We start from the raw sequence: 13,005 nt of genomic DNA on the forward strand, positions 1-13,005 counted from the left end.
ACGGGCCGAGCCGGACAAAATTTATGACATAAGCGGGCACGGTTAGGAGTTCTTCAGTCGAGCTATGTGAAGCTGCAGGTTTGCAATCTTAATGACACACATTCCTGAAAGTGAATTGTTTTAAGCTAAGCAGGGTCCACCCATCTTGTTTATGAAACAGATTGCATTGAATATGTGTGCATCTCAGAGATTGGTGTCTATGTAGAATGTCATTTTATGCACTTGTGCAATAGTTGATCATGGAAATGCGTGCCAGCTATAAATAAAGTTTCTCATCTTGCATCTCATAATGACCATCTCACTATTTTGGTTAGAGATGCTACGCTGGCTCACCAGCACACATTCATTCATCAACTAAAGAGAAAGAAATGAATGAATGAACCTTCTCACACACACACACACACACACACACACACACTTCCCTCACTGACAGACACTGACTCATTTACATACTTTAAACAAACACGATTTTTGTTGGAGACTTCCTGCCACCACAGCACCACTGGGACATTGATCGTCATTCTGAAAAGAGGAAATGTTTCTTAAAAACTGTGCCAGTCTCTGCTCCCTTAATTTCCCTGTGGGGATAAATAAATTTTTCTGAAGTTTTCTAAATCAAGAATATAATCTGGATAACTGGCCAATCAATCTGCAGCGCACAAAGGAGGCTGTCACCGGAAGCAGACGTTGACGAGGACGGAGAAGTGTCCGAAGCAAATGATTGTGCTTCCCAACTAACCTGTAGACACGGAAGCAGAAAAGATAAGAGACTAATAATGATAACAGATGCTCGACTTTGGTGACTTTCAGTGAGCATTATTATTGAGGCGAAACACGCAACCTGTAATACGGGTCAGAGATTTCAGTGCCAGGCGGAGGACCGGGTTCAAGCGCATGCGTGCCAAGTTGGGAAGAAAACAGGTCAGTCGCGGTGACAGAGAATCCAGCGAGCTGCAAATGGATGCTGCTACTCGGGCTCAGGATTTAAAGCGTGAGTGACATTTTCCCTATCCAAGTTGTACAGGCAGACCCACTCTAACCGGCTGCTCCAGAATCAAGTGGCGGCAGTCAATTCCGGAGTTGGGTCGGGCCGGTAATGAGTTTGAAAACAGGGTCTGAGAAAACAATTGTTCCCGAATGACTCCTTTTCATGTCAGTTTAAACCTCCCTGACAGTGTGGGGACCAATTGGATCTCAACAAGTATTTCTATTGCGAATTCACTCGCCTCCTTGGTTTAGTTTCCAGTCTGCATTAGAGCTAATTAGAAGCTATTTTTACTGCTACTCTTTCATCATTCAAACCTGATATAAAAGCATGGGAGTGAATCGTTTTTGTGGAAGATATCGGTTGAGTGTAATACGCAGCTCTTGTGATGACTAACTTCCCCTATCCTCCTGCATAGTGTTTTCACTTTTGCCTCTTGTTATCGGCACACATCAGACTCTAGCAAAGACAAAACAAGTGCAGCTGACAGCGCAAGCTAGGACGTCCACCGTTTTGACCAACCCCGGGCAGGCTGATGACTTCACGCTTTGAGGAAATACATTGGTCACCGCAACATTGGCGAGAGCGCACGAGGTTCTTTTGGTTAGTCATTTACAACAGGAACTGTTACGCCACTCAATGGAGCGCATGACCTCTCATATAAGCATTCACTTGGGCCACGGTTATTCTTTCTTTCTCTCTCTTTTTTTTAAACTAAATAATCCAGGGGACTGTCATAATTATGCGCAATAAACTCCAAAATCCACGAGTTCGGGTGTATATCAAAATGATTGGTTTACGTGTCATTCTTGAACCTCACACCATCCTGCAAGATTTTGTGCAACTTTTTTGCTGTATTTGATCAATCCAGCAAAAATAACAACAAAATGAACAAAGTGATGAATAAATAATTCCATTATCAACTGCATGTGGAAATTGCAAGGGCAAGAGGCATAATTTCAAAGCATTTATTTTTTGTTTTTGAGCGCAAGATTGAACAACAGCTACACAGCATATTTTCACGCTCAAAAAAGCAATTTAATTGTAGTGTACATTGTAGTGAGCGGGGGCGGGAGGGGGATTTGATCTTGTTACCATTTGATTCACGCTGCGATTCAACCCCCAGAACATGGTACAGTCCAACCCATCTAATCCGAACATTTGCCGTCATCCTCCACCAAGCAGAAAAAAAAAAACCTCATTTCATTTTTACGGTTTGAAGCACAACGGATGCAAATCGAATTAAGATGGATACAAGTGTGCTTCTCTATTATGTGTATGAGTGAGTGTGGGGGGTGGCGCTGCATGTAAACTCCGTCGTACATGAATGCAACAACGATGGGACAACCGAACCCCACATATTCCGATTTTAGATCGATCGATTTTTTTCTTTTTTAATGCGAGCGAATAACCTGATTAATTCCCAGACTACAAAATATTGCCAAAATGTATCTCACCTCAATAGAACTTTTGGCCAACTTCCTTGCGCGCTTGACCCCCGGCAGCACTTTGTCAGTGACCTGGTTTAAATCTCACCGGCAGCCGCTCACCGCGCACATCCCCGCGTAACGACAAGCGTCTCCACCACAGGCAGATGGCCAGTGATAAAAATAAATAGTGCCGTGAAATCAACCCAGCAACACTGCTCTTATGTAATGCTTTGCCCCAGTTACTCCGTGCCCACGCTGGGTCCTTCCCGAGCTGCGCAACCTGATTCAGCTTAGACAATGCGCCCGGCCTTGTTCCTGCCAAAAGGAAGCCAGCAGCGTGGTGAAACACATCAGTAAAATGTAGATACCGCTGACTCAGAGTCCACTCCCTTCACACCTTCCCCAAACACAAAGACTCAAAGTTAATTGTGAATTTAGCCTAAAGCTTTGAGGAAGCCGAGGGCTGGATGCATTCTTGAAGAGGGAGGTGTTCCAAACTCGCGTAGCCCGCGTCAATACTCCTCCGCATGAGAGCAGTATCTCAGGTCCGTGACATGCGACTTTTTGGAACGGCCCGGCTGGATGAAGATCTTCCAAAATTCCGTCATCTGTCTTTGCTCACCTCCGCTCTTCTCAATGGAATCAGCGTGTGTACTACTGTTTCATTTTGTGTGTTTCTTTTGTTGTTTTTATATTCTAGTGTAGCATTTAAGGTACAATTATGTCCATGAATAAGGTCGGGATCGCTTTCCCGAACTTGTCAGCCTTCACTGGCTGAAATGGCCCCATGGTTAGTGGTCACTGGCCTGTCTCAAGGTTTTTACCTTGCATTAGGGAGGAAATGTTTATAAAAGTTCTTTTATGCGGTGTCATCGGGATTTTGCGAGGCTGGACAGTTTCACTGAGGCCAAAGTGTTTGAAACAGTGAAAGCAAGTCCTTGTATTCGCTACACCTTCAATCTGACCCAGACCTGTCTCCCATTTCAACCTGACCCTGTCCCAGCTTTTTTTAACATGTTACAGGCATCCATCCACCCATCCATCTTCTTATCCGCTTACCCTCACTAGGGTCGTGGGTGTGCCGGAGCCTATCCCAGCCGTCTTCGGGCAGTAGGCGTGGTACACCCTCAACCGGTCGCCAGACAATCACAGGGCATAGACGAACAACCATCTGCGCTCACACCCACACCTCGGGGCAATCTGGAGTGTTCCATTAACCTGCCATGCTTGTTTTTGGAATGTGGGAGGAAACCAGAGTACCCGGAGAAAACCCACACAGGCACAGGGAGAACATGCAAACCCCACACGGGAAGGCCGTAGCTGGGATCGAAGCCACGACCTCTGCACTGCGAGGTCGACCTGCTAACCACCGTGGTTACCGTGCCGCCAATGAGTGAACAGTTGCAAAAAAAACAAAACAAACCCAACCCAACCCAACCCCCCCACCCCCAAGAATACCAGTTTGAACATAAAATATTTTGTCTTTGTAGCGTATTCAAGTGAAAATGGGTTGAAGAGGATTCACACATCAATGCATTTTGGATTGTAGATGGTTGGCGTGAACTCATTGCAGGAAATATGTTACTGCTTATTGACGAGGGGATAGGAAATAATAAATCCAGTGTTCCAGTATCCTCCACTGACACGACGACGCAAAACGGTGATTCATATTTCCTGCGTAGCAACGACTCTCATATGCACATGTGAGTCGGTGGGAGTGTCTATGGCGAGGGCTGCGAGGAGGGTTGGGTTATGCGTGACACAATACGGTGCTTGGCTGCACTTGACATTTCAAAGAGGCACTTGCAAAAAGATTCACCTTCGGTTAACCTCCGGCAACAGTAAGTTTCCACCCCTGATAAATGCCTGTCAATCATCCGGCCACGACTCTGCTGTGCTTCCCAAACCTAGCGCATGCGTGCGTGGTGTCATACCGCGCGAGGGTTTTAATGATTGAAAGACTTGCAATAGGACAATGTGACAAAACTGCGGTGAACGCTCCACTGGAGTCATTTCTGTCCATTAAACCCGTATGAATCCGAAGAGGCTTTTACGTACACTTGTGTAAAGTGACGTGTCGCGCCTTTAGTACGCGGGGCTACAAATCCATCTCTTAATACTACCGCTATCGTGTCGCAATGACAGAAATCATCAATACCATACAAAAGAAAATGAAATATTACAGCGCACATCTGCTGTGCACATCATCCAGCGCGGCTAGAAACCAACGTTGATCTCATAACATGACCAAACATTATACATTGAAATAAAAATACATCATATTCACCAGAAATGCTTATTATTAAATGTACGGCATCGATGTGGATCACGACAGTGTTTTCTCGTCGAACAGCTTCGCTCTGACCAACCGATCAGCGGCCCAATAAATGCTGATGCTGAGAGGACCCAACCGAAATCGGATCCAATCGCCAATCCGGTTTGAATTATGTGGCCGAGCACTACCGATTCTGAGGATCCTTACAGATGAGATTGAAGCGTTTACAACACATGGTTGCAACACACGGAGGTTGAAATCTCAATGGGCAAGCAAATCTAACCTCCCCGTTCACGTGCTCGAAGCAGTGCAGCCAAGAGAAATGTTATGACATCAAGATGATAAACTATTGGGAATACAATTTCATGCAGCAAATTAGAAATAAGAATTTAGGTTGCAAATCGGTGCTTCCGATGCTGCTTCAGAGAAGGCCATGCTGGCTCTGACTCCCCCGCGTGGAAAAATGATATTTTCCCCAGAGACTGACTAAGCACGAGACATATTTGCATGCACATTGAGCGCCTCCTGAACCTTAAGTTCGAGTCACGAGAAGAGTAATTTTATATTTCTTACCGGTGGGCCCGGGGAAAATCCCTTTACTTGCTCGTTACTCTCCACATGTCTGCCGAAGGTTCCTCCGTCCGGCAGTGTCTCAATCACCTGGGACGCTCTGCAGGGAGGGAAAGGGGTGGAGAGAGAGTCATCACCTTGCGTCCGGCAGCGTCACTCTTGTTCACGTTTTCACCTTCTACGCAAGATCAGAGTCCAAGTTCCCTCCCTTTTTCCCCCGGCTTCGCAAAGCTAGATCTTCCCACCCCTTCCACCCACCCTGAGCCCTTTGTTTTTCTAGGCCTCTCCAAACAGCGCTGGGAACCAGTTCGACCTGGCTAAGGCCGCAGCCGAAGATAAACACTTCACTTTATGCACACTACTCCTGTACAAAGAGACCCGGCCATTGCTGGCCAAAGAGGAGTCACCACACTTCCTCACTGGCAAGGGAAGGGTCAAAGGTCAGCTGGTGGATGTCCCGAGGGCAAAGGCCTTAACGATATGACCTCGAATCTGCTGTGCGAATTCTAATACACCTGGTCATTAAATTAATACAAGCATGATTAGAAGCATCCCAAAAGGCTTAAGATCATGTCATTAGTGTGTCCCTGTGTGGCAGGAGCTTCGTCTGCGTGCTCCGCGAGGCCTCCGCTGCGCCAGTGCACTTGTCAAACATCCTCGCACATCATCATGACACATCCTGTTCTGTGTCACACCACCGAATCCAACATGATCGACGTGATGCCTCAGCGCACGACGATGCGATTTCAAACCCGCTGCCCCATTTCTAAATGTCCACAGGCGGTCTGTGGAAGCCGACTAATCAGTGAACAGGATGTGAGACATGCAGCCTTTCAAGACTAACTACACATTGTAGCATAATTACAGTACATGTTTAAAGCTTAGATTTCATGTAAATGAAACAGCCTGCAGCTTCACTTAGCGCAGAGAAAGTGGATGTGTGTGTGCGTGTGTGCGCGCGCCTCGTCGTGGTGTTGGGGGCAGCGGTGTCATGGGAAATTGAGATCAAAAGGTGTCAGCACTGCACCTGATTGCGCTGACCTGACGCCGAGAGAATGGCGCCTTTTTCATCATGGCACTGGAAGTGGCCGGGAGGAGGTTGCGGACTAATCGGAAGTGGTAAGTAAACACATGAATGTGTTCGATCAGATAAGGGAGCTGATAAAAAGAAAACTAATAATATTACATCCTTTGTTGAACAAACCAAACAGTGATTTGCCTCCCCTCTACTTGCCAGTTGGATTATGAATGTGCAACTAGTTTAGAGACACAGAACTTGGAGGGAATTCCAGTTTTAATAAAAATAGAAACTCTCTCACTCTATCTCCCTCTGGCAAAGGGAGAGTTCTGCAGTTTTTTATTGCGTTATTCGGGACTGTCCTCCCTCCCTCCTGATTTCCTGTGATTTACACCTAAAGCAATTACCGGTATGTTAAAGCGGTCTGGCGCTGACCTCCGCAGAGTGACACGTGTCGACGCCTACGGCGTGCGCAGCCCCCAGCCGGTCATCCAGCCAGTCGGCGGTGTGGAAAGGAGGCAATCAAAGGAGGCCGGGAGGACGCTGGCATCTGGGAGTCTTTGTGCTGGAAGCCTAATTAGATACCAGGATGATGGGCGGTAGTTGGTGTGTCAGTGTGTGTGCGTGTGCACGTGTGTTAAAGGTTGGTAGAGGGGTCTCTCTCTTTTTTTTTTTCTAAACATCTGCTGCAGGAACGAGGGGGGAGCCCCAGACAGCTTCAACAAAACCACGAGGATAATGTGAAGGGATAACAGCTTAATGAGAACACTTAAGACCATGGAGCGCTCGCTTCTCCGAAACAAACGGTGAGCCTCGTGGATAAATAGCAATGAAGCCATGAATATGGATTGTCATGCCTCGGATACTGTCCTTCTGTAAACGATTCATTTTTGCGCTTTTTGTTGGTATCGTTTTCTTTGTGATGCAGTCGATTGTCGCGTATCGCACCTTCTGTCAGGGCCGCAAAAGTGGATGTGATCTGAACATGACGATGCTTTTCATGTTTAAACACGAATCAAATGGCTCACAACCACCAATGACATTCATGTTTGGATAGCTGTTTGCTTGTCCTGGGCTTTAGTTTGGTTTACACAAACAGATCACATGTTAAAATGGCCATCCGCACGGGGGATGCCAGGCCAGAGTGTTGCGGGGCGGGGGGGTCCCAGAGCTAGCGCTTAAATCTTCACACCACTTTGAAAAGTTCTTGACGAAGAGGCCAAATAATTATTGGTGAAGGAAAAGACAGCTATGCCAGGAATTGAATCGTAGGGTTATCCAGTTTCAGAACAGGATTAGTTGTGCCAGTGACAGGTCAGCCCAAGTATCCTGACTGTTTTATCCCACACTGTGAAACGTGAATGACTGCAACGATAATCTATTGGACATCTTTGCCATCTACATGGGGTGGGGGGTTATGTGGGAGGGGACCCAGAAATGATGCATGGGGGTTAGGCTATTACTTTCCATTCATTGAGCGGGTGACGTAGGGTTTAATGTGGAGAGAGAGGCATCCCATCTGCAGCAGCACAGATGGTCCACGCCGATCGGATGTTTCGGGTCCCTCCGCTGGCCGACCCGACTGAGCCTGCTGGATCTGACTTGGATTTATCGGGGCCTCCAACAAATTAAAGCTTAAAAAATGTGTTTTGATGATTTTTTTTTTCTTTCCCGTGAGCAACCCATCGGTTACGCTGGATGTTAGCTCTGCATTTTACCAATAAAGCGCTTGTAGCACGCCTCTGCACAGAGGAAACCTCAATGACATTTTAGTATGTAAGAAGTGTGAGTGAAAAGTGGGCCTCGCTGTACTAAAACTGCCGAGGTCGATGAGCTGACTCATTTCTAGCGGCACTCACATGTCTTTCATGATCCTGCTTCCCAGACTTGCAGTACAAGGTTGAGAGATTAAAACACCTTCTTTGCATAATGACAAGCGCTTCCAAACAATTTTCATGACTATTAATGTCTGGGTGTGTCAACCATCAAAGTCAAACAATTTTGCACACAGTCGTTATACTGTATTATTACTTCATTCGGAAAAGTAACAATAGACTTTGTAGTCAGAGGTGCGGCAACGACTCAGCAACTTTGAAACCGTAAGAACCGAGCAGACTCAAAGGTGTGATAATGAACAAACAAGGAGATGCGGGTGCGATTATAGATAAACCAGAAAATATACTAGAGATGATGACTGCGCACAAAGTCACGGGTAATAAATTAACTATGCCAGGTGACATGGGTGAGATATTATTTGACCAAGATGGTACAGTTAGTATAATGAAACAAACACGTGGCTGGCTGCCGAACGCCTGAAAAAAAAGAATACTAAAAATAAAAAAATAGATATACTACTTGAAAGCAAAGATACACCTTTGAATCGCCAGCACCAAGACTAATCGTTGTGCTCCTTCATCAAACCAAAAAGCTCAACTCTCTCTCTCTGTCAACTCTGTTTGGATTACATCATCAATACCTCAATATTAGTTTATGGCTAAAGCTCTTCAAATACAACCCGCGATGTACTTAATCAGCGCCCGGAGGCCCGACTAAGATGATCGACTGAAGCAATTTCCTGGGCAAATATCCCTCAAAGAAACAAAGATCATCTGCTCCCAAGAACGTGTTAAGTACATGCTGTTCAGTCAGCGGCAAACAGATTAAGTTGAGACTTTGAGAGGAGAAGGAGCAATTGAAAACACAGCCGAGCAACACGACTATGATCCTGCTTCAAGTTCGAAAAAATATACTGCCAGGGTCCAGACGGGATGAAGAGGGACTTTTCCCCACAGCTTCTGGTTGGCATGAGGGCATCGAGTGGAGAAAACTTGAACTGAACATGATTCAAGCAGATGTCTGTTGAGAGCTGGAGAAACAACAGCACGGCATGCCTCTCACTGGATCGGTCAGGAAGAGCTTGGGGTGCGAGTGGGGAACGTGACGTTAAAAAACTACCAAGGCCATAGCGCAGAGATGGAGCGTTGAGAAATGGAATCGGCATTCGTTGAAGAAACGCAACTCGATCGTTGGACAGCAGGCCGGAACAGGCATTTCTTATTTCATTGCTTGACTTAAAAAAAAAAAAAAGGATGGGATGTTGAAACCAGGCGTTATTTGTCAAGACATTCATTCATGACGCATACTTAGAAAGCATTAAACATGTTTCTACTCACAGAAAGCCGGAATGCAAACTTACTCTGCGCCGGCGGGCTGGTTGGATGCCTGCATCTCTGGAACTCCCTTGCCCTCGGTAGCGTTTGGGTTCGAAAGACAGAGCGATGAGGTGGAATTTCCTTTGATGGCAGCTGAAAACATGCTGCTGCAAATTCTCCAGGAAGCGTTGCAGGGCTGCGGGGTTGTCTGCAGCGACACCCAATGAGACTTGTAAATACACACCGGGAGGGCGGGCTGGGGCGGGAGAAGAGTGAGGAGAACTTCCACATGACATCACCAGCAGCTGTTGACAACTCCGTGTTGATGAACTCCAGCGTGGTCGAGGTACACCGCAGAGTGACAGGATCAGCGCGCGTTTGCCAGCGTGAGCTTTTTTTTTTTTGGTAAACAAACACACAAAAGCATTAGGCCTACTATGCTTGGAATTCCTTGACTGGGGGACAATGTGTTATTCTTTGTGATATGAGCTTTCCTTTCGGGGAGTGCCATGTGTTTACACAGTTTGGGAGCTGCTGAGCCGTTTTCCTGACTCACATGGCCGCCGCCGTCGCATTCCTCAAGCGTGTTGGCTCGGCAGTCTAAGCGCGTCTGTCCCGCATTGCACTTCTCATTTAAATGGACGCGCATGACTCCGAGCTTTGCCGCCAAGTAGATCTCTTCACGCCGGCCGGGAGCCACCGGAGCTTTGCTTTTCATTGGCTTCTCTGCAGGGTCCCGCATTCCTCTTTGCCATCCACCCGTCACAGCCACGAGGGTGTGCAATGAATCTCATCCCAGATGTTATATTTGGTGTCTTTCAACTTCTCCGAGGATGCGCATTAACTTCAAAACAAATTGCACGTTTGTTAATTGTTACCGGATGACAGAGGCAGCTCGCTCTCGGCTGCCCGCTGCCTGGCTTGCGCAACCGCGGCGAACAAACGGTCCACTTGAGCCCATCTTTGGCACATTCCACTCAATCGTCGACACGGTCACCGTGACCGTGATTCCATTCTCTTGTTGCGTTCTTGCCCCCGAAGCTCACTGCATTGTGACAATATGAAGTCAGTGAAGGACACTGGGAAAGATACAATATGAGACTTAGTGGCAGTCAAAAGGTCATCTTTGCAACAACAACAAAATGATGCTCTGTGTCCGATCTTAGCCGGTGCAAGCGCGCGGTAACGAGCTACGGTCGGCATTCGATTCCAACTAAATGTCATAAGCTAATCGCATAATAAAGGTTGTATGACATTGACTGGTATGGAGTTTAATCCTGTAGGAGACCAACAACAATACTGACCGTGGTGTTTCTTCTAACTTGTTCTTTTTAATAACGAGCTTTTCTTATGTGGTTTCAACATTTTTTTTTCACATAACTACATTGCCGACAGAAACCAGAAACATTCAATTTGTGCCGTAAATAATGGGACCATGTTTTAGCTGTCTTCCGGGTCAGGTCCGCTTGCTCTAAACGCACGCACGGGTTCATCCGGTCAAGAAACACAAATCCTCCCTCCAGCAAAATCAGAAGCTGCCCTGTGCATTTGTCCCCTCTCACACTCGCAACCTGATGTTAGAATGAGAAACAACTCATCACTTTGGCTTCGGGGAACTTCTCTTTGAAACCAATCGGGTCAGTTTTGATGGTCGCGGTTCAATCGCCAAAAGCATTTGAAAGTGCAAAGTGATCCACGGCACATACAGCAAAATGAAACAATGCAATACAGTTTGGAGTGGTTTCCTTATTGGAATCATACCCGCACATGTAAGAAGCACAATGATTCCCCTCTTCCCCGCCAAAGAATGGATGATGACAAGCTTGCTTTTTTTTTTTCTTGTCTTGATTTTTGCGCTTGCAAACCTGAGTGATAAGTTAGCTTTTTTCTTTTTTTTTTTGGTGATGCGCATGACAATAGGTGTGCAAGGAGGGGCCCATTTTGGAGAGTCCCGAATCCCAACGTGTTATTGTGGTGTCTGCTGGGGGTTTCCGGTTGTGTTGTTGATATGGACCAATATCATCCATCACTCAGCGCCCCCTCCAGACTATCCAGCAACAGCTAGTAAAGGGCCCTACGTGGGGGATTCCCAAAACATTGTGGTGCCATCATGCCCTCATGTACAAAGTTGAGCCATTGTTGTTTTCATCGATTTGGGCCAAAGTCTGCCATCTTTCGAGATGAGCTTCAGCTCGAGGAACTATCATAGCCTCTTTTTTGACTAACATCGACAAATGTGATTCACGGATGGCGTAGCGGTTCATCCGCCTGACTTTGGTGCAGGCACCTTGGGTTTAGTCTCCACTCAGTGACGATGTGAAAGGAAGAATTAATGGTTGTCTTTCTCCAGGTGCCCTGTGACTGGCTGGTGACCAGTTCAGGGTGTAGTTTGCATTTTTCCCAACTGAACATGCAAAATATAGAAATGGATGGACGGTTGGATTCATGGATCTACACATGGCCATTATATAGATAATATATTTTTTTCATCCCGTGTTCTGGCTTAAAGGCAACAGCAATCTGCCTTCTGAGAGAAAGGGTTTTGTGCCGATGTCAGCCGCTTTCAAAGAAAAAGATTAAGATGGGAAGATTTACTTTACTGGAGATGCAGCAAGACGGAAAGCAGAAAGAGAGCTCTTTGCAGTCCGACATGCATGACGACAATAAATCAAGCATGCCGTTTCGGTGTTTCGTCTGCATGCGAAGGGGCTTTTTTGTTTTGTTTTTAAACGGCGGCTTTTTAAGCGTTGAATGAGACGAGGCATCCTGCCAAATCTTTACCACATGCCACCTTATTTCAATTGAGTTATGGTCAATGATTTCCTGTCATGGACCTATTTGTGTGTTTTTTCTTCACTTTATTGTTCCTTTTTATTTGGGGGGGGGGGGGGGGGTTGTGCCACCACAGCACAATACCAGTGAAGCAAAGAACAAAAAAGTAGTTCGTTTCTGTAGTGACACGGAGTAGCAATGCAAGAAGAGGGAAGTTTCCCCAGCGAAATGTTTAAAGGTAGCCAATTGGAGACAATGTTGTGATGGAAAAGTAGGTGGAATATATCAGATAAATCGGAAAAGAGCATTTCTTGGATTGCTTATTTAAATTTCAATTCACAACATAAGACTTATTGTATTGGGATCAAATACACATTTTTTACAAACTCTCGGTAGCAGTATACATCTATACAATGTGAGCCATTGTTTTTCCCGTTTTCCTTGTACGTATAGTACGCACCATCAATTTTAAATGTAATGTTCAGGAAGAAAGAAAAAAAAAACCCTAAAGAATATTGTACTTGAGAAATTCCGGTAAATAGAGCTGAACATAGCAGCCGCTATTCTTCTGGGAAAGCATTCTGCAACAGTTTGAAAGGATATCCTTGTACATGTTTGCATTATATCCACAGCAGAAGCTTCTATTTGTCCAAAATGTCTTAATGATGGTTTCACTGATTACATGGGTTTTTTTTCAATGTTCGTATCGTGTATCTTCTATCTGACCAAAACAGTTTAAGGGTTCAAAAGTGGTTGCCTGCAGGAACTGTGACGACTTATCTACAATGCGTCGTGTGAGGTTT

The 13,005-nt window shown here is 45.9% G+C and overlaps 1 protein-coding gene across 3 annotated transcripts in view; it reads right to left on the minus strand.

Annotated features, from left to right (window-relative positions):
• LOC147209930 (nck-associated protein 5-like) overlaps positions 1 to 9,593 on the minus strand; it is an 80,878-nt gene extending 71,285 nt beyond the window's left edge. For all 3 annotated transcript variants that reach the window (XR_015101641.1, XM_086117960.1, XM_086118241.1), the window contains exons 1-2: positions 9,475 to 9,593; positions 5,264 to 5,360 (exon numbers count right to left, since the gene is read on the minus strand). Coding sequence is in view for 2 of the 3 variants with exons in the window: in XM_086117960.1 (XP_085974086.1) it covers positions 5,264 to 5,360; positions 9,475 to 9,593 (216 nt within the window). In the remaining variant the exon portion in view is untranslated. The remainder of the gene's footprint in view (positions 1 to 5,263; positions 5,361 to 9,474) is intronic.
• Positions 9,594 to 13,005: the final 3,412 nt, after the last annotated feature.

Source organism: Hippocampus guttulatus, chromosome 1 (genome assembly GCF_054856545.1).
Source record: "Hippocampus guttulatus isolate MCC_2025c chromosome 1, RoL_Hgut_1.0, whole genome shotgun sequence".
NCBI classification, from domain to species: Eukaryota; Metazoa; Chordata; class Actinopteri; order Syngnathiformes; family Syngnathidae; genus Hippocampus; species Hippocampus guttulatus.